The sequence below is a fragment of the Centroberyx gerrardi genome, chromosome 17 (genome assembly GCF_048128805.1).
Source record: "Centroberyx gerrardi isolate f3 chromosome 17, fCenGer3.hap1.cur.20231027, whole genome shotgun sequence".
NCBI lineage: Eukaryota > Metazoa > Chordata > Actinopteri > Beryciformes > Berycidae > Centroberyx > Centroberyx gerrardi.
This window is the reverse complement of record NC_136013.1, coordinates 29,557,768-29,585,557: the sequence shown is the minus strand read 5'-3', so window position 1 is coordinate 29,585,557 and position 27,790 is coordinate 29,557,768. Positions and strand designations below refer to the sequence as shown.

At 39.9% G+C, this 27,790-nt stretch overlaps 1 protein-coding gene across 1 annotated transcript; it reads left to right on the top strand.

Moving 5' to 3' along the window:
* LOC144542537 (MICOS complex subunit MIC60-like) lies at positions 1–27,275 on the top strand. Its single transcript, XM_078289357.1, has 9 exons — positions 1–134; positions 8,009–8,079; positions 11,491–11,674; positions 12,661–12,820; positions 18,645–18,737; positions 19,406–19,573; positions 23,428–23,561; positions 25,695–25,798; positions 27,110–27,275. The coding sequence occupies exons 1-9, from the start codon at positions 93–95 to the stop codon at positions 27,273–27,275; spliced, it is 1,122 nt and encodes a 373-aa protein (XP_078145483.1). The 5' UTR covers positions 1–92.
* Positions 27,276–27,790: the final 515 nt, after the last annotated feature.

The window sequence follows — 27,790 nt, the reverse complement described above, 5'->3', positions numbered from 1 at the left end:
GTGTGTCTAGAGGGGTTGACAGCTTCGACAATGAACTGTTGAGCTGCAGGTTAAATACGTTGTCATAGAAGAAACGCGAGTAAGTGAAGACCATGCTGCGGGCTTCTCTGAGAAGAGCTAATACTACAGCTCGGGTAAGACCTTTGCTAAAACAACTAGTTTACTACCATAACCATGTTAGCATTAGCCTGTTAGCCAAAGGTGTTGTCATTCAATGACCCACAGCCTGGCTCAAGGCCCTCTCCGCATATATATGTTGCTAAATACAATTTTGGGAAGGCCCGCACTCTCAGAGTTTTTATTTACATTTGAGAGTGCGGGGTTTTCACCCACTTCTGCTTAATACAATTTAAAAACGGTTGCATTAAATATAGGAAGGTCAAACCCGTTTTCGTGATGAAAAAAAAAAGCATCTACTTCGTCACAGGTGCTATATGGTCGATAAAAAAATCAAACGTTTCCATGCCTGGAAAATGCGTTTTTTTTTTTTGTTTTAAATTAAATTTTCAATTTAACCCATCTCAACTTCCGTGTAATCACTCTTGTCCGAGGGCGAGGCTATCACTTTTTCTTTTACAGGGGGTCCATCTGGAATTGCCACCGGCCTACGCCGAGACTGGCCCGGGTGGGCTGGGTCAGCACTTTAAATAATATCTATAATAATAATAATAACGTCTGCACTTCAGTTTTAGACAGTATTGCACCTTATAAGCTAAGAAAGACTAGACTGCTCTATGAAGTGGAAGTGTTGCAAGGCTTAGTACCTCTGGAAGGCCTCTAATCTTACTGTCCATCGGGGTAGTCTTAAAGGATAAGTTTGGCGATTTTGGACCTATCCAGTATATAATTTGTCTAGTGCTAGGCCTCTTGCTGCTAACAGTCCAAATGGGGTATGTCCCCCCAAAAAATGTGTTGGGCATTCTTGCTTCTTTCAACTCAGGAAAATCTCAAAGATAATTAATACCCTAGGACACAATGTAATTTTTATCTATTGATTTTTTTTTTTCATATTTGTTTTCATTAGTTAACATTCATTTCTACAATATACTGTCTGACTGGAGCAGGTGGTATTTTTTGTGGCGCTATGTGCTTTTATGAATCGTTTTCACAATATGCAGATGATCAAAAAGGGGTGGCTCGAAAACATTTTTTTTTGTCATATTTGCCCTAATTTTTTTTAATGAAGGAAAAAGATACATTTCCAATTTTTATATTATTCTTTACTTCAGAACCTCTTCTTTATGGACACAAAAGACTAGCTTCTTACCATGTGCCACAGTTGGTTTTTGACCTGTCAAATTTGACTACTTAATTCTGGAGCTATATTCACAGGTCATTATCTAAGAGAATACACCACCCAGGTCCTTGCAAATGCATAGACACCAAGATATTTTTTATTTTAAACCAGGAAGTAAAAGGATATTGAGGTATCTTTGATAGGTTTGGAGTGATTAACATTTAAACTCTTAAAAAATATATTTTTTTTTTCATTTTTCAGCTACTGCCATAGGCACACATCACAAAATCAATGATCAGTGAGCTTTAATATTTGGGCTTTCTTCATCATTTATGTATATCTTCCACCAGGAGAAAAATTATCAAAATCAAAAGTTCGAGCCGGCGAAGTTCCTGAAATTTGGTTGATTTGACACGGAATGACCCTGTTTAAAGTAAATTAATTAGGAAAATTATTTTAAATATTGTCGACTTGAAATAAAGATAGATGGTGAAAGTCCTTCTACTTGACGTTCATAGAGTTTTAAAAATCAATGTCACTTTGCAGCAGGCCCTGGATCACGTGACAGGATCCTGCTGCTGGAGCAGCCAGAGAGGGGCCTGACACTGGAGGTCTGCAGCCAGACCCTTCTCAACTTTAAAATCCATTAGCGAACTGAGCAGTACAATATTGTTCATAAAGATAAGCTGAACATTTTTCTTTTCATTTTGAAAATATCGTAGGTAGGACTATGGTTTAGATTTTGAAAAAAGAAAACTATGGAAAACTGATTTTCAGCACCACACAGCAGCACTGGCTAAAATTCATGAGCACATTCTAGGGATGTTCCTAACGACTAATGTCCCTGTCGATTAAACGAAAATTTAAATTTAGACTAGTCGACTAGTCTTAAAGTAAGAAAACACTCAGAAAACAGTCAAAATTGAGCACAATTTAATCTATAAGGTTAAAACGTTGTCCGAAAAAATATTGTGTGTATTTAAGAGCCATTTGAAACCGTTAATCACATTCTTCAATAACTGTGGCACTTTGCACCGTTTATTATGAACATTGCACATTACAAAACATGACAACTCACTAAATAAAAGTTAACAAATAACATTTAAAATAACACACACACACACACACACACACACAACGTGGTAGGCCTACTTACTCGACTGCCGAAACATTTTTGTTCAGCGAAATCAACATGTCAATATGTTTGGGTGAAAGGCGAGGCCTCAGTCTATTAACAATAAGTCCAGCAGCTGAAAAAACTCTCTCAGCTGGCACAGATTTTGCAGGCACACAGAGATAGCGACTTGCAAGCCGGCATAGTTTTGGAAAGCGTCGAGTGGTTATATGCCAGTTTATTCTGACACAGCCTACATACAACCTTATTTTCCTTTTCTAGATCAAAATACTGCCAAACCGCGCTGGTTTTGCGATAGTGATGGGCATTTTAAGTAATTTCAATATTCGAGTACTCGCAAAAAAAAACAAAAACATAAGAATATGGTCCGAAATTAACACCCAAGCGAAAATGCGGGTAGGGGTCCGTGTCCGACTGGAAACACACAAGCGGAACCAAAGTTTGGCTAACGCTAAACAGTTAATTTCATAGGCTATAGGCCTGTAAGAATATCTATTACTATCTAATGCTTTCACATTTATGTAAATTGGCCAACAACGGAAAACAAATGCAATTTGAAATTCATTTATTGAACAACCAGGCTACCTTGTCGGCACTTTGCAGATCAGCCCTCAATTTCACCGCGCTTTCCTCATACATCTTCTCCACTCTCGTAGCTGTTGTTCGCTGCGATAGTAGCTTGTACTCCGGCTCAACAAACGCCATCAGCTCGCGGAAGCCTTCTCCTTCCACAAAGCTTAACGGGAGCATATCTCCAGTCACCATTTTCGTGATGAGCTGGCTAATCTTCTCTGCCCTGGTGGCATCACAACGGCGTGTGCACACTGCTAGCAAATGAGGTGATGCGAGACTGCCTGTTATCTGTCTCCGCTATTTTCTCCTTGTGCTTAATGCGCAAATGGTTAATCATCAAACTAGTTGATGATACGCAAGTTTAACTATTACATAGCTTGCACTGCACATTCATTTCGTCTATTTTGTCGAAATACTTCCAAACATCACTCTTATGCCTGGTCGCCGTTCTGCCTTTAACGATCCTGTAACAGTGCTCGCGCAGATCTATCATTTTTGCTAGCAGTCCCATCCAAAAATTTTTAACTTTTAATATAGAACAGGGTCAATTTACGTTTATATTTATTATATACATATGTTTTTTTTACAAAGCAAAAAAAAAAAAGATGCAACAGTTAACTGGCGTTGTACATTATTAATAATTAGTTTAACCGACTAGTATTTCTGGTGCCGAGTAGCGAGGGTAGAAACGTTTAATCGACTAGTCGACTAATCACGCACATCCCTAGCACATTCAGCAGCAAATGTGCGTGGAGAGCTCATTAACACTGACTGCAGTGTAATGAATCCCCCGGCTCACATTTAAGTTTATAGAAACTGCCAAAATATGTCTGGATCCTCTGGCTCTGCCTGGGCCACTCTGGTTCGCTCGGCTGAAAGCACACGGTGCAGAGTGGCCCAGAATTCCAGTACCTGAGCGGGGGTCCGTGTTGTCTGATAAACATCAGAGCCGATACATGTGGTATGTTAAGTTGTGAACGGAGTGGAGTTATGATGAGATTCATTAGGCTGAAGCCGCACTCGCATTCCGGCAAGCTGCATGGAATGAGTAGACAACAGTTTACGAGGGGTATAAGTCCAGGTGGAACTTTTTTCCCACCGCACTCTATGTTGTCCCTAAAGGTTCTGGCCAGTTGTCAGACTCCAGAACTCGTAGATGCTCCAACAAGTCCTTGTAGTCAGACTGAGACTGAGTTTGGTGAACAGAGCTGAGGCCTCTGAATGAAGTAGCGGCAAACATACAATGTTCCATATTATTAACTAGGCTGGTTAAAAACTTGTCGATTAATAGCAACAATTTTGGCATTGTCTGTCAGAGAAACAGACCTCAGCTTGCCCTTTGCTGCAGCGATTTCAGCCTCAAGTGTTTTAGTGCCAGGTTTCTCTTTCAACCCTTCAATGAAATTAATTAGGGATGCACCGATCCAACTTTTTCAGTCCAGATACCGATAGCAATAACTGGGCTTTGGGTATCGGCCGATACCGAGTACCGATCCGATACCAGTGTTTAATTAATAAACTGTAGGCTATGCCTCACTGTGTGGAAGAGACTGGGATCATTCTTTTATGTGTAAAGCAACATCAGGCTTGACTTTAACATTGCTTTTCTAACTTTGTAAAGCAAAATGTAACAAATAAATACATAGATATAAATGTACTCAATTGTTATTTATTATTAAAATAATAAATAATTGTGCTCCAGCAACTTGGTAAAACATCTTCAAAATTAACAGGAATTACAATTCAAGTGTAAACCTTTTAAATGCAGCAACAAATTGGTCAGGAATTAAAATTCCAGTATAAAACAATACAACTGCATCAAATGAGAACAAAATGTAAACATTAAATCACAATTAAGTCACAAACTAGTGCAAACAAACTTGATAAATTAAATCACAATTCACACAAGTAGTATAAACAAGTAACTTGGTAAAAACAAAACATTCAAAATATGCAGAATAAGCCTAAATTACTGAAATAACTCTGGCTTAACTGGTAATCTTGCTTTATGAAACAGCCCTCAGAAAAAAAATCAAGGTATGTTAGTCTGACTGTGTGTCGGCCGAATGGAGCAGCAGTACCTGACAAACACGGAAAACACTTTAAATCGTGTTGTGGCAGGAAACAACGTTGACCTACAGCCGAGTCCCCGTAAACCTTGGATTTATGAATGGAGTCTGGCTGGACGCGCCGATTGTATAATTGGTGGAAAACTACTTTACCTAGCAGGTTAAATGGCAGCCTGCTCGGCCGCGCGGTGACCCGGGAGAGTTTAAACATATAACCGAGACAAAGTATTCATGCAGGTGTGTTTTTAACTACCGAGCATCAGCACCGACCCCCGGTCAGCTCACCCCGACCCCGGCTCTGTTATGAGGGTTGGGCGCCAGGTTAGCTTGTTAGCCTGGATGCTAGCTGCGGGAGGCTCGCGCCCCATGAGCGAGAATTCAGTGCGCGAGACGCTGTGCGCGGCAGGCGGGATCCTCCGGAGCTGCTGGACCTAGTTTAATACATCCATGTGCTGGACCGGAGGAGCCACCGGACGGACCGAAGGCAAATGGCCGGGTCTACCGGCGCGCTGCTGACGCATGACGTAGTATGCGCACGTAGACATAAACATAGAATTGAATTGAATAGATCGGCCCCATTGTCACCGATACCCGATCCAGCTATTTGAGTCAGTATCGGACCGATATCCGATATCAGTATCGGATCGGTGCATCCCTAAAATGAATGCTGCGTTTGATCAGCTTTGATCTGCGTTTGGTCGGCATAAACAACAGAGGCTGTGTCCCACCTAATCCCACCAACATCTGACACTGAATCAGACACAGCTATCTCCAGTCTATGATTAAGATTTTAAGTAAACAATCAATGTTGTTTTGGCACTCAGACTCGTGGACTCATCTATAATTATGGAGATATTCCCATTGATATCTTTGATGTTGAACGGCACTATATCTTGAATAAAGGCTGTGTCCTGTATCCACTCCATTTAGCTTTTGCAGTTCAAGCAAGTCAAAATGGTCAGAGTATGGTCTGTCTTCCTTAGCTAGAAGATAAGCTGACCTAAAAACAGCATTTGTCGCCGGTAGGACACGTTCATTTTGTCACACATTTTCTCAAGAGTCTCTAACTTGGATGTGTCAATCATGTGTTGTGCATTTACATGTGCTCGGGAATATTTGTGTTGGATTATCTTTTTTCTTAGTGAACGCAGTTGAGCTAGGCGGTCTGACCCATACTGGGTTATGTTGTTAGTCGCACCCCCTGCAGTTTTAAATTTAGTTTCCCAACTTCAGCGCATACTTTATAGCTTGCCATCTTTTGTATCTATCCAGGGATATGCTTGTTGGTTGTTTCTCCACATGTCCTCATTCCGCACATCAGGATAGTGACTAGATGAGGCGAGTGGCTGAGAAATCGCTGCCGGCTCTTCACTATCTGTTGGGGCGAGAGATGGAAACTGTCCTGGTGGAACATGAAGAAGGTGCAGATACAGCTGTAGCTCCATCTGGTGGCATAAAACCATTCCATTCAGCTAACTTCCCTTAACTAATTGTCTATGCAGCAGTGCAGCCTTATTGATTAATAGATAACCTAAGTATTCTTTCATTTTATTACCTTTGTCAGTGTCACTGATGTCACCATGCACAAGGTTGGAATTGGTGACAGGATTGCTTGCTAATGCTTCGTCAGGGAAAAACAATGCAATGCTAGATTGTCTACATGTAGCCATCACGATATGCTAAAATGATGAAATACTGCTAGCTCATTGTCATAGTAGCCCACGAATCGAATAGGCATGCGTGGCCCGATAGTCAGACCCATCAAGTGATGCATTCTATCACCTGCAGGGGGCAATAGCCATCCGCTGACTATGCTGCAGATACAGACTTCATTATTTTCCTAAATCAGTCCCACCAGGAGTTTTTTTGTGATTATTGCGGCCAAAAATGCTTGATTTTGCTGCGACATTTCTCAAAAATTTCGATACAATTTGTGAGGTTTTATGTGCTCTTTTTGTGGTAAAATTGCAAGAATTGGGAAAAATTGCAAGCAAAGGAAAAAAAAAAGTTTTTCTCTCTTACTCACTCACACACACACGCACACACACACACACACACACACACACAGCCTCCCCCTATTCTCTCCCACTCTCCGTTTAAGCTATTAACTCTTCCAAGAGCTTGAATTTTGCACTCACCTCGATTCTTGCTGCTTTTGTTTTGTTTTGCACAGTCTATGGCAGTAATTTTTGTTGGCAGGTGAGCTTTGTTCATCTTCCACCTGAATGCGCGCTGCGATGACGTAAGTTACCACGACACCGAATGCGACAATTGGTCCAAATCACAAGCGGTCTGTTGATTTGGCCATTTCATGCAGAAAAGTTGCGGCAATTTTGCAAAACTGCAAGCTCTCGCAAATATTGCAGAGATTTCTTGAATTTGCGTTAAGTATTACGATCGCAAAATCGCAAGTTCCTGGAGGGACTAAATTTATTTTCCTCTTGCAAGCAACTGAATTCATTTTTCTGCATGACCAAACCCAAAATCGGTGAGGGAGCACCGCTCCCCCCCCACTACACCACTGCTTGCTGTTTATCTGGAATAAAAAGACGAAGAACTGGGTAGTTAGGATGAGCAGTGATAGCCACCATGGCTGAACAGGCAAAGAAAATGGTGCCACCTACCGAAACTCAAACTTCATCAACATAAAATCCAAGTAAAAGACATCACAGTCCCAGACACACTGTTTGATTGACAAGTGTTCTCCGGGAAGTGGGACTTCAGAAGCCATATACAAAGTAGAGATATGTAGATGTTGTACATATAATTTGACAGTTTGTGGATCGAAAGAACACTTTGAAGGGTTACCAAAAAGTTTAATAGGTATAGTATGCACAAGGCTGTAATAAACTGAAATACTTAAAGTGTCCACAAATTGTCTGATCCCACATAAGACCAACTGGTGTCCTATCTTACCTCAGGATACACTTCTATTCCAGCTATTTTTGATTGAATCTCTCTCCTTTCTTTCTTTCTACCCCTTTCTCTCTCTAGAAATGCTTCTGTGGGAGACCCCCCGCCCCGAATCTGCAACACTGTCGGCACTACACAGCAGGGGAGGCCGGGTAATAGACTAACACACACACACACACACACGTGTGCATTGCTTTAAGCCCCAATCCATAAGTTCAGTAAGGTGCCTCCTGTTGAAACATTGGCTGTATTTCCATGCCAGAGTAACCTGACTTGATGATGATACCCATTCACTAGATAAGGATAGCCACTCACACCAAGTCCCTATAGTAATAATATAGGAATATTATAGTGATTTTTCAATCTGTGTTTTCATGCTGTATTTTAGCCTACCTTTTTTCCCAGGGTTTTATTGTTCTGTAGCCTAGTTTTTTTTTCTGTCTCATTAGCATAAAGTAACCTTTTTATTGTGCCAGGCCTACTCAAGGTGACAGTGTATGCTACAGCTGTAATTCAGTGAAATATTAAAAAAGGGCGATGGAAAATTCATATCAAAAATATATCAAATACAGGTAACGGCTTTACTATTTAAAAAAATAAAAAAAGATTTTCCCGGCTGAGACGACAGGTCTAGCCCTATACATTTAAATAGAAGAAAACTAGCATAATACAAATTCAACATCTAGTATATTGCTGAGAATATTGTGTGGGGACTTTATTTACACCCACACCCCCCTCAGTAAGCTACAGGGATGTGTCTCCTTCTTGTGGCCATTTTAAATATTGCAGTTTCCCCTCAATAAGGCCCAATAGAAACAACTTCATTACTCCACCATATACTGATATGACAATGATATTCAGTTTGATCAATGTGATTACATGTTGAACATTTGTAAATCAATTCTTCATCAACAGCCCGAGTTGCCACCATGTTTTTTTGTTGACATCATAGTACAGTGCAACTCTGACAAATGTAGAAAAATGTAGAAAAAAATCTCCATGCTACAGTAATGCATTTAATATGGAAGTAAGGTATCTTAACCAGGTTTCTCATGGTTGTATCTAAGGCTGCAATGATTATTAAAAAAAAAAACCAATTACTTCGATTATAAAATATTATCAATGATAATGTCTGAAATCAAATCATCTATAACATAAATCAAAGGCTCTCTGTGGCATTCAAGGGCCGTTCATTGCATGCTAGCCCCGCCCCACTAGCTAGGCAACTCTTGCAGGCATCCAGCACAGACAGGCAGCACAAGGCGGTGAACACATACACTTTCAGCATGGCTGAAAATCAGGAGAGCTCTCACCGACAAAATGTTATCTCTGCTGACTCCAGGTAGTTTTTTTACAATCTGACACTTGCCTTTTATCTCGAGTCCTGCCGCACTGTATTTTGCGGCAGCAAAATCGTCCAGAAATGCCCTTACGCAGAGTTACGCATTTCAAAATGTAATTCTGATGCAGTGCTCTTAAAGTTTACAATCCAAATAACAGTCCACGTTGGTATGAAGCGTGCATTTGCCTTTTTTCCATACAAAAATAATGTTAAAGTGAGTGACTACTACAAATCACATATACGTTACATTACTGCTGACCATTTTCCAAATCACACCGTGGGTTTTTAGATTGATGAATGTGTTTCTCCTACCCTCCAGTTACCCACTAGTTTCCTTTCATTTCAGTACGGTATAAAAATTTAACTTGCCAGAGCCTTGAAACTTGCTTTAGATCGGTAATCCAATAAATAAACTCAATGTACACAAACAACAAGTGTGCTGTTAAGATTGGCAAAAAAGCACACTTCTTGAGTCCAACCCTCTTCAACATATACATCAATGAATTGGCAAGGGCATTAGAACAGTGTGTAGCACCTGGCATCACCCTAGTAGACACGGAAGTCAAATGCCTACTGTTTGCAGATGATCTGGTGCTCCTGTCTCCAACCAAAGAAGAGCTACGACAGCACCTTGATCTTCTGCACAAATTCTCCCAGACCTGGGCCTTGACAGTGAATCCAACCAAGACAAAAATTATGATATTCCAAAAAAGACCCAGCCTCCAGCACCACAAATATAAAGGGCTTTTTATGGCAAAACTAACATCAAGTTGGACATCCCAATTAAAATCTGGCTTAAAATATTGGACTCCGTTATAGAACCTATTTCCCTTTATGGTTGCAAGGTCTGGGGTCCACTTGCCAACCAAGATTTTACAAAATGGGACAAACACCAAATTGAGACACTGCATGCAAAATTCTGCAAATCCATTCTCCGCATCCAACGGAAAACACCAAATAATGCATGCAGAGCAGAATTAGGACGATACCCACTAATTATCAAAATCCAAAAGAAAGCATTTAAATTTTATAATCGCCTAAAAGAACATGACCCTGACACACTCCATGACAAAGCCTCACCTATGGAGAGACCCGTCTAGAGAGATGCCCCCTCAGCTGTTGTGACAGGAAAAGGGCGTCCAATGGAATACAACCACCGTAAAAACTGTCAGTCATCTGTGTATTCCTGCAGTGACCATCTGCACTGTGCTGATTTCTGTACATAGACATACTGTACATACATACAGAACAGATACCTTTAAATACATTTCTTAAAAAAAAATGTTTGCAGTTCTCACTTATTTGTATTTATATTTTTTAAACTGCTATGTCTACAAGTTTTCTTTACTTATCTGTGTATATATACAGTATATTTTTTTCTTTTAACAGCAAAATCACAATTTTTGTGTTTGTATTTTTAAGTTATTTTTATTTATATATTTGATTGCAATGTTGCAATTTAACACAGCTCTGTTTACACATTTCTTTATTCTAGTATATCTTTACTTATTGCTTGCTTTGGCACTTGCTTTGGCTTTGAAAGGTGTGTTTTCCATGCCAATAAAGCCCCATTGAATTAATCCATCACAATGAACATTTAGTCGCCTTTATTGTTTTGTCAAAGTTACGTTATTGTCGCATTGAGAGCGGCAACTGTTTTGAAACTTATGATGTCCAGGGTTTTCTTGTTGTTTCTCTTATTGGTTCGCTTTTTCTGACAACACAGCTTGATTTTTTTTTTAAATAATACAATATATTCTGTAATAGATTATTTGAATATTAGAAATAGCATTCGATAGAATATTTGATTATGAAAATAATTGTTAGTTGCAGACCTAATCGTATCGAGTATGAGCTTACCCAGGTTATTCTAAGCCAGTTACGACGTTAACACGCATTGACCCAAAACCAGGTTAGTTGAGTAACCAGGTTAAAGATATATTTCTTGATACATGGAAACAAAACCAAATTTCATCCGACTTCTAGCCTTGTTTATGTGTTGACTCAAGCAAAGGCTTTTGAAAAGTGAGACAGTTCAACTTTCCAATAAAATGTAAGTCGACTTGATGTGTTCTCTCTGACTGCTTTTAGGTTGCAAGCAACCCTCTTGAGATAATCCTTAAATTTGAACATTCACATTTCCATGCCACATGTTTACGTCAAATTCATGTCTGTCCCCTGGCCTCCTGTCTTTACCAATGCTTTCTTCCTTCCTCCACAGTGGTTCTGGTAAGGTAGTTGCAGCAGGCTTGGTGACATTATGCGGGGGCATTGGAGGCACGATACTCTATGCTAAATGGGACCCAAAGTTCAGGACAGCGGTGGAGAAGAATGTTCCATACTCTGATCGGCTGTTGGGTCTGGCCTTGGGGCCCAATCCCTACAACGCCCCCGCCAAGAAACAGGTTAGGATGGATAGCAGCATTTCTGGGTATTGTGCTGCAGCGAGTTGGAGTCCATCTATAAAGCATTTGGTTTTATTGACCTAAGAATGCAACATTGTGTGAAATGTGTGAATGTCACATTTGGTCCTCCATAAAACCCCCTCCACATAGCCCATAATATATTCATATTAAAGCTACACTAAGCGATTTTCTGCCCACTAGAGGGTGACAGAAACCGCACACACACAGCAAAACTACTGGGCGATGGAAGCCCTTAAGGACAAACCATGCATAAAGGCTAATGGCTAAAATAAACGTACCTACGGAGAAATGTCGCCGGTTACCAGTCTCGCTTTGCCAGATTTTTCTCCCGCTGAAGGTTACATGTCCCACAATGACAAGTGAAGAGGTAGGTAGCAAGTTTACTAGTTGAACAAGTTTACTCGCTTGCTTCATGGATTCCGCCATTACCACAACTTTTTTCAGGGATGGGAGGGGTAGAGCGCTGCTTTCAAACAGCAAGGGAGGAGACGAGCTTTAGAAAAGAGGTGAAAAAAACAACACAGCTGTCATGCGTGTGTGGCTATTTGTTTATATCATTATGTCTCACGGAAATCTCCACGTAGCACACGATAGTTTCAGGATTGGTTACAGGGTCTGAAATCGCTTATTGCTGGTTTAAAACAATCATATCATTGGCTACATACATACACAAAGTAATATAATGCAATTGTTTGAAATCAACTGCAGTAAATAAGAATGTATGCTATATTAAAATTTTTTACCTCTCATTGGTCAGAATTGGGAAAATAAATAATGGGTGTCTGGAGGGTGATGCCTCTACAATCCAGAGACTCCAGGGTGTCAGCCCAGTGGGCCCAGTTCTTCATTCATGCCTACGACTCATTCAGGCTTTTCCATACAGCTGATTGAGAAGGTTATTGTGCACAAAAATACACTCAGAAACTTGAGCCTTACTTAAAATTGTTGCTGTTGTTTCTGCATAGTTGGAGTTGTCCCAGCCCCCCTCTATGATTGAAGAGGAGTCTAAGTCCTCCAAGACCAAAGCAGAGAAGAAGAAAAAGAAAAAGGAGGAGGAGCCAACAGAGACGAGCCCTGCCCCTGAGACCACCTCTGCCCCAATACAGTCAGCACAGAGCATAGAGGGTGAGACTCTGGTTTATTCCCTTGTCATATTTATTATTTAGTACTGGCTCTTTTGTTACACATTTGGCAGGTGCTTTCAACATTAGGGTTCGACTGATATTTTAGGCTGATACTGATATTTCTTGATGAAAGCCACCGAGTTGATATTTTGTGCCAATATTCAATATCTTTAAATTTGACCATTTCCATGCCAAAAGGTTTTTTTTACAATGGCAAGTATTCAGGGTTTCCACCAGAATATTTAGATCAAAAAAGTTGATTGCATTGATCAGTTTGTGGCTCACTATGTCCGAGAAAAACTTTTCAAAACTGCAATTCAGATCATTCCACCCACACACCGCCCAGGGTTTCGAGCACTATCAAATTTCTGCTTGCTCAGGTTTAGAGAGGAATTAGATATTTGGATTATAAATAGGTTTGTAATCAGACAAATTCGTTAGAGTTTTCAGTTGTAGTGTTAAAGCATCTGCTGGAAAACAACTTATAGCCTATGAAGTAACTGAGCCATGCTGCACCACAGTCCATTAAAGGCAGACTGCGCAAGGCCCCGCACCGGGGGGGGTTGAGTGCCTTTTTATTCTTGTATTCTCTTATATTGTCAATATATAGGCTAATATCAATAAAGGATCCCATTACCTGGATGGCTGAAAAATTATCTAATGTACTCACATTTTAAATAGTTCCATTTGTCAAACAAATAACTAACCTGTATATATCTAAAGTACTTTGTGTCAAAGATAACATAACTTAAAAATATAAACAGTGCTACACTGTTCTGTTTGTTGCTTGCTTTTGTCTACAAGGTGAAGAATAGAAATGAGACCCCTTTTACAGAGAAATCTGCTTTTCTTCCCCTGCTACATCTCTCTGTGCTGTCAGTTTCACCTGTATCTTTACATCGTTAAATTACTAGCCTTTGACATTATTATCTAACGTTACTCTGTTTTACTGCTCATCGGCTCCTCTGGTCCAGACTGTCCCTGCTGCTCCTCAGGACGAGTCCTTTTCCTTCTTTAAAAATATTTTTCAATATTAATCTGGATTGAGGGAGCAAACATTCAGAGTCAGAGTTAAAAAGTTAATATTAACATTATCAGTCCACTCAGTGGATACTGACTAGCAGCTAGGCTATACAGCGTGCTAACCTCGGAAACTCAGCTGTATTCCAAGTAACGTTAACTGTTAGTTCTTCTTTTTGGGAATTCAGTCGGCCGTCTTCTTGGCATGGAAAAAAAATATCCCTCACGCGTGTGCAGTGGGAGGCGAACAGACGGGTCCGGTGAGAGAGCGAGAGAGAGAGAGAGAGAGACACAGACCGAGCAACAGAGAGAGAGGGGGGGAGCAACAGAGAGAGCAAGCGAGAGACAGAGAAAGAGAGAGAGCGAGAGAGAGAGAGAGAGAGATCGCGTGGAGCAATTAGGGGCTGAGCGAATCAATGCGCTACACGCAGTTCTACGATTAAATAGTGGAAAAAAAGAAAATTTGTGGCGGTCAGTGCTGATATAGTGGCGGCCCGCCACAAAGTTTTCTATGTGTGGGAAACCCTGGAGGGGTAGAGCGAGGGGAGATTGTTCACTAGTTAATTGATCGCGGATGGCGTCTCTGACGGATTGAAAAAAAAAAAAAAAAATGCTAAAATGGGTCGCCAAATATACTTTGGCGGCTGTTAATATACCTGGGCGGCCCGCCCAAGTAAAGTCTATGTGTGGGAAACACTGGAATAAGTGAACCGTTACACCGCTACCCCTAAACAATGGACTAAAAGTAATAGATTGGATTTGCATTGGTAGCATTGTTTGTATTGAAAGTTTTGCACTTGAAGTTAGTAGGTAGTGGGAAAAGTGGTCAATTTGTAATTGAGTTTGGAAAATATGGACCAATTTGTTAGGATGGAAGTCCTGTTAAACGGAAAAAAACAGCGGATTTGACAGCTATGTTTAGAACAGACTAGCCTCAGGCTTTATTGTGTTGTTTGTTCTGCTACTTCACCAGTACTTGGTTCAATTTGCTTTCAGTTCAGTTAATCCAAGAAGTAAAAGATTTTTTCACTTCTCTTTCTCTCATCTACCTAGTTTAGTGCTAGGTAGATGCTTGCCACCTGTGGGCTTATAGCAGCTGCAGCAATTATTATTAGTGCTGTAATCACAACAAAGCCTCAACACAAGCAGGTGTGGCAATATTTCATGGATGCGCCTGTGAAACCTGGACCCCTCAACTTGAACCTCAACATGAACCTGTAATCTTGGGGAAAACAGTGCATCGTGGATGCTCGCATCAAAAACTCTATCACGTGTAGCCTATTAACAAGTAAGAGCAATTATTCTGCCATTCTGTCAATGAATGTCAGTTGGTATTGATAAATTGAATGGTTTGAATGTTACGTGGATTGACCCCAGGCCTGTAGAAAACAATAGCTGTAAACAGGGCTCTACGGTGACATTTTTTCCAAGTAGGTAGCACAGAAAGAAATTTAGTAGCACAGATTTTACACTTTATATTAGGGCTGCACGATTATGGCAAAAATCATAATCACGATTATTTTGATTGATATTGAGATCACGATTATTTAACACGATTACTCATTGACTTTGGGAACATCATGCATTTATTGAACTTTTAAAAAAAACCCATTGGATTTCTTTGAACTTTAAATATAATTGAACTGAAAAACAAAGAAATAAATGCAAATAAATAAATAAATAAAAGTAAAAATAGAGATAAATAAATAACTAAAATAAATAATATATAAAAAATAAATAACACCGACTATGTTGTAGTGCACTGTCACAACCTACTGCAAAATATTCAACATATTGGTAAACTATATCTCTATATTCTTTCAGTCAGTCACTTAGTCAGGTAACAGAGGCACCTGACTGACTGATGTCGCATCACATCACGTCTGTAATTTGGGGTCTCGCGGTGTGAAAACAAAAGTGAAACTTAACATACCACAGTCAGTAATGGGGATTTGTAGACAGTAACTTGTCTTCGCTGCCATACAGACTTAAACGGTAGGTGTTTCCACACCAATGATTTTTTTTTTTTTACCTTTCCTGTCGACCAACGGCTCTCTTTCTGTCATCTTCTACCAAGGAAGGTTTAAAAATAAACGGAGAAACGCGCCGGCCGGCTCTCTGTTACCGACTCCAGCTGAAACTATACCACAGCATGTTTGGGCTTTGGAGGAGGGGCGGAGCGGAGCGCACCGTTGCGGAGGAAAGGGGTGCGCTGGATTTACAACACAAGACAAAACGAGAGCAACATTGCTAAACGGAATGAGGCACAAAAATCGTTTTATCTCGATTTTCTTGTTTTCATAATCGTGGGAAGCCAAAATCGTAATCGAAAATAAAATTCGATTAATCGCCCAGCCCTACTTTATATGTACTATTTAGGTGCATAAACCGGTTAGAGAGCAATAAGTAGCAATGCTGCAAAGAATGTATATGCTATAATAATAGGCACATACAGTAAGTGAATACATTTTAAATTATCAGAGAAATTATTAGATGTGGAGATGTATATCTTGTATTTTGTTGCCTATTTATTTGGCAATTAGCCTAAAGATGACAATTTGTTTCCAGTAATCTACAAAATAAAATGTTTTTTGACTTATGAGTGTAATACTGTGAATGAAACGTATATGTTCCATCTAATAGAATGGAATAGAATAATTTAGGAAAAACAGTTATATTCTGCTCAAACGACCCTCCACACACACATACACACGGGGGAAAAAACATTTATTAGCAGGGTATCGGCCAATGTGGCTGGCAGAATATCGGTAAAAACGGCTCCCAAAATCCAGATCGGTGCATCCCTATTTGAAAGTGTTTGGTTTGGTGCCGAGTAGTTTAGCTGAAACAGTTTAGGTGAAACCATTGTAATTTCAAAGTATTTGACTCGGGGAAGGCCAGCTCGTGTTCAACTAGTTGTTAATTGCTGGGAGTGGCTTGAGCTCCACACCTGGATAGTTAAGTTGAACTAATTGTGTGTTGAAGCCAGTACACATTTTGTCTGCAGTGTAGAATCTTCTGTTTTTATCTCAGGCTTGGTTTAGTAGAGCACTTTTTGTTGGGATCTAGCAGCACTCACATTTGTTGGTTACTGTGCTATCTTTCTGTTTTAGTTCTGTGTTTGGTTTGGTGCCGAGTAGTTGAGCTGAAACTAGTTTAGGTGAAACCATATACATTTCAAAGTGTTTGGCTGGGGGAAGGCCAGTTGGTGTTCAAGTAGTTGTTAATTGCTGGGAGTTGCTTGAGCTCCACTGGTGAACTTGTACTTATTAGGCCCAGTCATTCTATAGTGTCAACTGTAGCATCAGCCTCTTGTTGTCAGTTGTGCAATTCTAGATTCCAAAGCAAACTAGAAACGTTCTGCAGCCTCATAATTCTTGTTCTTTCCTTTCTTCCTCATCTGTGGTCTGTGGTGTATGGAAAGCAGCCAGGCAAAGTTATTATGTAATTAATTGTGTGGTTTTCAACAATGTCCACTCTGCCATTCCCACTCCACTGGTAAACATCATATTGGTCAACTATTCAGTAACTGACAAACTGAAACCTTTTTTCCCCATTCATGGCCCTGTATTGTTGACATTTGCATTAGCAATGGTTTGACTTTGTTTCAGGGTCACATGTACATGGTGAGCGTTAAGACACACACATAGGGCTGAAACGATTAGTCAACCTAATCGACTATGTCGATTACGAAAATATGTCGACGTGGATTTTTATCATCGACGCATCGCATATCTGTACATTTTCAGGCTGTATCAGATCTTCATACAGTCAGTGATGCAATGCGCAAAGGCAGTGCTAGGTGGCAGCAGTGCTTAAAATGTCCAGCTGATCGACATGCAGTAGACAGGCAAAGAAGACGTTTCCCTAATGGAAGATGGCTGAAAATACCATGGAAAATACCACCGGACATGCGGGACGTTCAAAGAAATTTACCACGAGACTGTGAGTTTCAAAAGTCCGGGAATTTTTCAGCTCTAAAGCCAACAATACAGCAGAGTAAAACCTCTGTAGAGTAGAATGGAGAACAGCACCACACCAACATTTAAAACAAAAGTATCCCTGAGCCACTTCTGAAACTGATAGTAGTTGGTGAGTAACATTGTTTATGCTATCTGGCTGTCAGTGATTACCGACCTGATATGTGCTGAAGCTCTGGCTGGTTATGGTTAGGTAACTACTGACCTGAGAGGATAAAGATAACTGACATCTCTCATCTCCAAACAAAACTTTTTCATAAAACTTAAAAGCCATAAATCCACACTCTGCTATTTTCTTTGCCACTAAATTAATGTTTATGTGAAGAGTATTTTATAATTTTGAATTAAACAAAGGCGCTCAAATAACAGTTACACAATGTTAAAGAACAAGCCCACAGTTAAAGTAGTAAATTCATCTGGTCTCTCACCTCTACTTCATCCATGGCATTTTTACAGGCATGAAATTATTGAATGAAATTCATCAATACATTTCTGTATTATCAACACCTAAAACAATATTATTCTATCATAACATACAAAGGTGTATAGATGATTTTCTCCTTGGAAGTCTTGACAGAAAGCATCCTCCACCTGCTCCTCAGTGACTTGAGAGCTCAATAAAGCTTTCAATGTTGAGCCGCTTGATCCAGTTTTATTTTGTTATGACTAATGTAACTAAGAAAATAATCGTTAGATTAATTGATTAATCGAAAAACTAGTCGACCGATTAATCGATTACCAAATAATCGTTAGTTGCAGCCCTACACACACACATACACAAACACACACTTGTTCTCTGTGCCTTACTGTATTGTGTCCCTGCAGAGGCTTCAGCAGAGGCATCTCATATCATCTCAGCCATCAGTGAGGTTCCTTCAGTACCTGCTCCTCATGACACTGAGGCTGCAGCACCCACAGGTGACCCCATGACCTTTAACCTCTCTCTGACTCCTCTGTGCACTTGCATGTCTTGGGGTTATAAATCCAGTCCACTAACAATGCCTTTCTGTGGGTTGGACACACTACCACAGAGGTTATGACATAACTACAATTCCCAGCATGCCAGTTCCCTGTCATTAACTTCTACTTTGTCTTGTTTTTTACTTGCATGTTACTAACTTTGTGTTATTTACTTGCATGTTACTAACTTTGTGTTATGTTTGGACATGTTACATGTTCCGCTAACTCAGGTGCCAAGCATTCATCGGCTCTAGATAGAGTTGCAAATTTTGGTGGCAGCCATATTAACTCTGAAGTCCTATTCATTTGTTTGTTTGTCTGTCACATGTGTGATTGTATGTTGATGAAACTCGTATTTTCAAAATTACACTAACTGGCCCAAGGAGGGTGTTACAATTACGTGTCAAAACAAAGTGACATATTTGTGACTGATTGGCCCAGAGGGGGACTGCATCATTGCTGGGATGATGTATGTAACATGTCATGTAACACTAACATTAACTTTTTGTAACTGTTGGAAATGTTGACATCTAGTTGAAGCAAATCTATATAAACAGTACTAAATAAGTTTTTTATTGAATGGTCTTAACTCTGTGAGTGTCGGTGTGTGTGTGCTTGTTTTCCAGAGGAGTGTAAGGAGTGCCATCACCATGATGACACCTCAGTGACAGTGACGGTAGAACCTGGCGACGTGTCGCCAGTGGCAACAGAGGAACTGTTGAAAGAGCGTCCTGTACATGAAGTGGCAGCTAGACTGGCTCAACGAGACCAGGAGGAACAGGACATACTGGCATGTAGGATGGCAACACACACACACACACACACACAAATGGATAGAGTAAACAAAGTGACAGGCAGGTTGGCTCAAGATGACCTGCTGCCATATAGGAACAGACGCACAGAAACATAATAATCTTAATTGCTATTTTCCAAGTTAAATTGTTTGTTCAATAGCATCCTGATGGCTCAGTTGGTTGTGTGGCAGCAGTCTCCTGGGTTCGGGTCCAGCCTGGGACCTTTGTTGGATGTCGTCCCTCCTCTCTCTCCTAATATTTCCTGTCTATCTCTACTGTAAAGTATCAAAATAAGGACAAAAAAGCCCCAAAAACTTAAAATAAATAGAATTTAAAAAAATGAATTCCAGGCTAATCCTAGTGAGTACTCTAACCCTAACCCCCCCCCCATCACAATATTATGTGAAGGCAAGAACATTTGATTTTTTAACCTTTTTAACCTGTTGAATCCAAACAATTATTCTATTTTGCTAAAATCATTTCAGTGGCTACTGTTTTTAATCACTGATTCTTACCAACACATCCCAATAAAGTAACCATGAAGTCATGAAATATATAAAGATAAGATGGCACAATCTGGCTTGCCCTTCCGACTGACACAAATGCAGGATTGTTATTGCTGTAGCCATCCAGAGACATTCACACTTTTAGACACCAATGTTTGACACTAATGAGGGTTAAACAATCAGCTCAAGATCAAATATGGAGGAAAAAAGGTGGCTCCTCAGGATGGATTAGAAGATGGATTTATAAGTGGTTAAATACAAGAATGTGCCTTTCATCCTCTCATACCTTCATTTAAATCTAATCATTGAAATTATATAGGGACATTTTGATCTGTAAAATATATGGTAAATCAGATCATTTACTCTTATGCTTCATGGCCATCTGGGATAAAGTACATTCAGTTCAAAAGTTATGAAGTTTCCTTGTAGTAATCTTTATATATACATGTATTCGCAAAATACAGGATAATATGACTTGGAACAGCATGGCTCGTCTTTCCTGTTGAGGAGCCTGAGCTGGTGTGTGAGTTTCAAAGGTACCAACTAGATATAGTTGGGCTCACCTCTATGCACAGTGTTTGCTTTGGAACCAAGCTCCTTGATAGGGGGCGGTCTCTCTCCTTCTCAGAAGTTGTCTAGGGTGAGAGATGCCGGGCGCGTGTGTGGAGATACTTGCGAGTCTCCGGCTGGCTACTGCACAATTGGAGTTTCTCCTGGTGGATGAGAGGATTGCCTCAATGCGACTGCATGTTTCAGAGAGGAATACTCTGAGCATACGCACTTAACAGGAGATCAGAGTACTCAGCTTTCCAAGAGAAGGTGGTGGTGTGCTGGAGAAGGCTCCACCTACTAGGGATGGGCATTTGAAGTCATATCAATATTCAAATATTCTATTTAAAAAATGTGGGTAACCGGTTAACCGAATTACACCAAAAGAAAAAAAAAAGTGCAGCGCACTCATAATGTAGCCTGTAGGGCTTCTGTGATCCTCACCTTCACTAACAAATAGAATCATGAATACGTTTTCCACTTATTAGTCAAATAAATAAGGAAGCCAAATCCAATTTGTTCAATATGATGAATGTTGAACATAATGGTCTTAAAAATTGATTGGATTATGAAGTTAACGTTACTTTTATAAAGTTGCATTAACTTCAGTCTCGCTTTTAAATATGTTTTTGGGAAACATTGATCACACTGTAACAAAACTACAAAACGAAACCAACATGGAATCAATAACGACTAATGCAAACTGTGCAGCCCGGTCAGAATTTATCGGAGCACACCCAGCTAGTGTGTTGCGATGTGGTGTGTGGGCTAACGTTACTTTCATCTAAAATGGGCAAGTGCAAGTTCAACAAGATCTGGCTCGAGAACAGTGAATTTAGTGCTTGGTTGAAGCTGAAATTAGGAACGTTGGGTATAAAGGCATTAGAGTCACATGGGAAGTCTGAAAAACATAAAGCCGCCGTAAAAAGCCAGCAGCAAACGCCTGCCATCGCCCAATATTCTGGTTTCACATCGGGAGCATCAAAGTCCGGCCCCAGCGCGACCAATGCAACTCCGGTAAGCGACCTCCCGACAGCGTTTGGATCTACACCAACATTAAAAGCGGAGGTGCTCTGGACTTTACACACGGATCTATAATATCCTATAATGCAGTAAACAATAAATATAATAAATAACTGTATGTGTGTGTGAGCTGCTAGGGATTCACTGACTTGCTCACGGACACTTCGGTTTTTTGCTGACATGGGGCACAAATCATCTGGTTTAAGGATGGTGTCTTTAACCACTAGTCCATCCTGCTGCCCCAATATTTATTGTTATTTATTTATTTATTGTTAAAAATGCTCATATCCTTCGTACTTTTTTTGCCAGTATGGACGTGAAATAGGTCTTAAATTGCATTCATAATGGTCTTAAAAAGGTCTTAAAAAGTCTTAAATTTAACTTGTTGAAACCTGCAGAAACCCTGATACATACAACTGTCTTCCCTTTGCCAGCTGAATCATTTCTACATTCATTTCAGTTGACCAGTAAGTTCAGAACCCTGAGGTTCAGAGAAAAGGGGCTCTACTGTCATTAATAAATATTAAAAATAATTGTAAGAAATACTTTTTCAAGGTGCAGCATCAATGCAAGTTAACGGTCAATTAATTTCCACATATTTCCTATATATATATTTAAACATGAAAACTCTGGTCGTTAAAAACTATGAGTCAGTTAATCCTGAGTTTGTTATTGTGATAGCATGTTCTAACTGTAGCTAGTTCATGGTAGCCTTTTTGTGGCCTTTTTATTTTGAAGTTCAAACACTCAGAAGGTGCTTCTACTTTTTACATCCCATTGCATCAGTGACCCAATGTGATTTGAGGATGCAAAGTGTTGAGGTGAAAGCATCCCATACTCTTCATTCTTCTCATTCTACCCTGTGTAATGCTTGTTAGCTTGTTGCTAGTGGTAACCACTGAGCAACACTAACTGTGTAATGTTCCTTGTCTGTCTGTCAAGCCTGATCATCTTGTGTGAAGACTCCCAAAGCTACCCTGTGAATAGAATAGAATATACTTTATTGTCCCAGAAGGGAAATTTGTCTCAGGCACAATGCTGCATACAGTTGCTCCATATAAAAGACACATTAAACAAGGCAACATAACAAGACACATTAAGACAGTAAAGCAATTATAAGTTATCTGTGCAAGGTATCACGATGTCCGTAAAGAGGCAACACATTTGATCACAATAAAGTGCTGTGCAGTCGTAGTAAAAGCTTATCAATAATATATAGTCTATTTACATCAAGTGTCCACTGATAAGAAAATTTTAAGTGCTTATGTTGTTGCACACCCCCACTATGAGTCACAATGTGTATTAGTCAGCATTACTGTTCAACAGCTTGATCGAGGCTGGAACAAAAGAGAGTCTCAGGCGATTAGATTTGCACATTGGTACTCGGTACCTTCTCCCAGATGGCAAAAGTTCATATTCTGAGGAGAGGATATGTTGTGGGTCCTCGAGAATTTTGTGTGCTTGCTTTATGACAACTTGCTCGTAGAGGGACTGAATGGACTTGAAGTCCTTCTTTCCTATTATTTTCATTGCTGTCTTGAGCATGCTGGTCAGTCTGTTTTTCAGTTGCACGGTTATGTTGCCTTACCATGCTGTTATTCCAAACCCGATGATGCTTTCCAGGACGGCCCGGTAGAACATCAGCCTCTGCTGGAGTCTGTTGCACAGACTTTCAATGTGGGTTTTCCAGCTGAGAACATTGTCAATGTAGACACCAAGGTACTTATGTGTCTATACATCTCTAACGTTTCCTGTCCATTTCTGTCTGTTTTCCAGCTGTATCAGCCACTCTTGAAGACTCGCTGGCCATCTCAGCTAAAGCTACACTGCAGGCTATTGGAGCTCAGGAGGCAGCCTTGCAGGCTATTGCACTACACACACACAAACTGAAGGAGGCTATGGAAGCAGAGGTACATGCATGCTATGGACAGAGATGCCAGCCACTATGCATTTTGCATAGTTAATACAATTTTCATTATCAGCTATGCTACTATGACACACACTAGGACTACTATGCTTTAAGAACAAAAAATCCACCAATGTGAAAGTGATTGACGTGCCTATGATAGGCTATTGTTTCTCTCTTTCTGTAGCTTGACCAATCTAACTACACAGCATGCGTAAAATTTGCATATCAAAACTTATTGCGGCCCAATTGCAGATTTTTTTAGCTACTACTCTAGGTCCGTTCTTGTTCCGCCCGCGGTCTGCCCGTTGTGTTGCGTCTATTTACATTTTACCTATGGGTAAGTGAACATAGTTATCTACTTTTGCTTATTTTTCCATAAACAATTCAAGTTGTACTGTGAAGAACATTAATGTACCATATGGGAGTGCTTCTCAGTGGCTCCACAGATAACTTTATCTCCATTGGTTTATATGTCATCTATTTTGATTACTGACATGGTGATAAATCACTACAATCTGCCAAATCTTGGCATTTATATACATTTATATGCCTCAAATACACAACACACCACTGCATAGTCTGACAAAAATAGAAGCCATGTGTATCTCCAAAGTTGTGGCTCCGATCTGGCTCCATTTTCGGAAGTTTGTCGCGCATGCCTGTATCAGGCGGCTAGTGAACTTATGGTTTCTACTAATAGGGATCATGACGGAAAACATGTTATTTGGGCCCAGGGTTCAAAATATCGAACTATTCCTTTAAGTGTGTTTTCTGAGTGGTTTTGTGTCTGCCCTGGTATCTGTCACCTTTTTCACTCTCCATGAGTTTGCATCCCTGGATGTGATATAATGTACTTCAGTTATAAACTGTTGTGTATTACATTGGCTACAAATGTGTGTAATAGAATATGAAAACCCTAATACAATGGCCATGGTCATTGTCATGCCATTGTCATGTTTATTGTTTTTATGTTCGGTGTTGGATTCATCAAGCAGTTGCAGTGTTCCCTTTATGTTGAGCAAAATCAGTCACTATCATATTTTTTTATTGTGTTTCGTGAGAGAGAATTGTGATTTCAGTTCTAAGCAAGAAAATCAGGATTCTCATTTTAGAAGAAAAACACCACTGCGGGGGCAGGTGAAGTGGATACCCAACACGGCTACAACTGCAGCTAGTGTATGTGTATACCATAGGCTGTAAAAAAAAAAATACCCATACGTTTCATTTTGGCTGCTGTGCATGCACACACACAAAGCCCAAAACAGATAAGAGGTGATGTTAAAAAAGAGATAAAAACCAGGGACTGGATATTCCAGCAATTCCAGCAATTAAAATAGGGTTCCACCTCCACTGCGAGGCAGGGAATCCTAATAATAGGAAGGCTCAGCCCCGCTGTCCTGTTAGTCGTAGAGATGTGAAACTTGTTACAGATATGTATCTGATCATGCCTCCAGTACCCATAAAGTGCGCCGGAATTTTTTTTTTCTGCCATTTGGGATTTTTTGAAAAATCATATTCTCATAAACTGCAAGTCAGAATGAATTACTTTGTTTGAAAGTAGCTAAGGAATTGGGGATAACATGGCAGTTATTGACCAATGCAGTGGAACTTGCAGTTATTGACAAATTCATTTTTCAAGTTTGTCACAAAAAGTTAATCTGATTGTAATCAGTCAGCTTGAAATATGTTAGGGTGGTCAGACGCATTATATTAAAACGACGTGTCAAACCCATAGACTGAGCTAGACTGAAACCATAGATTTCTGAAAGGCCCTTTTGAAGCCTGGAGATGGGTGAGAAGTTGGGTTGTGGTCCCATTGACTTGCATGGAGTTGGGCCGGGTTTGGACTGTTTTTGGAGCCAGCCCCTAGCAGATGTTAGAGGAATTGCTGCCTGCCGCCACTTCCTTATTGACTTCAAAATAGAGCCTACTTCTTGGAGGAAGGGCAAACTTGCAGTAGAACAGACAGTAACAGCTTCTGACTGTGGCAAATTCATCGGTGGGTTTAGACTTTTCATAGGCAATAATGGCAATAAGAAAAAACTAATATTACACCGGTGTTATCCTTTAAGCTGTTGTTACTGACTTTCACACCAGCAGCATCAAAGTAATGCCAATAATGATTTGGTTCCAGGGTCCAGCTGACCAGAAGTCAGCCCAGTGGAAGGATCTAGAAGATGCTCTGACTGAAAGAAGTTGCACTGTTAATGATGCTGGAGCTGCTCTACTGAAGGCCAAGTAGGACACACACACATAAACACACTTACACACATGTACAATGCTTGTCAAAAGTTTGGGCACACCTTGCGTTTTCTAAATTTTCAAAGGACTAGTTGATTTTCTCTGTTATTTTTCAATGAATAAGTAAGGGAAAAAATGCCTGCAATGCTTTTGTTAACATAAAATCCTAATACTTTGGATATATTTATTTAACACTCAGCTTAATGTTCAATAAAGTGTCTTTGGTATGAAGAGAGGGTTTTTCCTACCAACCAGTTCCACAAACCTCTGAGAAGTCCTGCAAGAGGCATGGCAGAGCATCTCTAAGGAACACCTGAAAACTGACTGTTCGCATGAAGAAAGTGTGTGCAGCACTTACCGCTGCTAAGGGACGTTTTTTGATTAACATATAGTTTAATTGGTTGTGTTATTGTCACAATTATTTGCATTTAGGGTTGTTTTTTTTCGCGAACTCCACCTAGCTGGGGTTTAATGGGGTTAAGTTATTGCAAACCGACAAAGTTTGCAATAATATAAGTGAAAATGCTATTAAACATTTTCAAACTTTCAAAACTTTTGTATGGATGTTTATTTCCCCCAAAACAAATTGTATGTGAAATTGTACATAAGCTTAATTGCAAAAAGTGAAGCAAACCCCAAATATGTTCTTCAAATCTATAAACAGGATTGTAACCTAGGTTTTGCAATTGAAATCTTCAAGTTATAGCTATGAATCACTATTTATGCCTTCAGTTGTCACTTTACATCTCTGTTTATCGGTTTACAGATTCGTTTTTTACATTCAGACTTTTGGCTGTTTGTATCCCCACTTGTAAAACACAACACAAACACAACACAGTTTTTTTTATGTAGACAGCATATCTCTTGATTCTGGACTGGAAGTAATGTATTTTTTCTGTGTTTTCCTCTGTGACATTTTCAAAATAATTCCAAATCACCCAGTCAAATGTCAGCAGCCCCTAAATAAGCATTTGTTAGTCCAATCTTCTTGAAACTTGGCACCTATTTGCTACTGTTATCCAAGTACCAGACTTTTCCAATTTTCTAATAGGGGGGCACTACAGGGTTAGGGTTAGGGTTAGAATTTAAGGTAGATGGCTAGATAGATTCTTTATTGTCCTCTCAGAGGAGATTTGTTTCCACAGCCTGTACACATACAAAAGTTGAAGACAACATACAGAGACAAGCTGCTGTTACATAACAACCTAGCAAACACTGGTTTGGACTGTTGAAAACGCCATTAAATATCCAGAGAAGCTGAAGCCATATCCCCCCCCCACACACACACACTTCTCTCTCCTGTCATAGGGATGCATTGGACTCTCTGAGGTCAGTGATCGACAAGGCTAAAGGGTCAAAGGTTGCCACTATCCGCCCACTGGTTTTAGCAGCAGAAGAAAATCTCCACAGCATGGTGGTGGACTTAGACCGGGTTGTCACTAAGGTAAGGACAGTATGTGTCTTTGAGGACTAATGGTAGGAGCAGGAATGGAGTAGACACGTGTGTCTGGTGCTCCCACTAAATTATATAACACATTTACTTGTATTTTAGATTGAATTATGTACAATTATATTCTCATCTTAATTGTTAAAGATATTGAATAGGCGGACACAGATTTACTGTTGTGTCAATATCAACATTTTTTTAATCAGAATAGTATTGTTGAAAAAATCAAAACAGGACAAAACGGTATAAAAACAATCTGCATACAGAAGAATAGAAATGAGGCCCCTTTTACAGAGAAATCTGCTTTTCTGCCCCTCTGCCCTGCTACATCTCTCTGTGCTGTCAGTTTCACCTGTATCTTTACATCGTTAAATTACTAGCCTTTGACATTATTATCTAACGTTACTCTGTTTTACTGCTTAGCAGCTCCTCTGGTCCAGACTGTCTAGGTGGTTAACTAGACAGTCTGCTCCTCCTCAGGACAAGTCCTTTTCCTTCTTTGAAAATATTTTTCAATATTAGTCTGGATTGAGGGAGCAAAC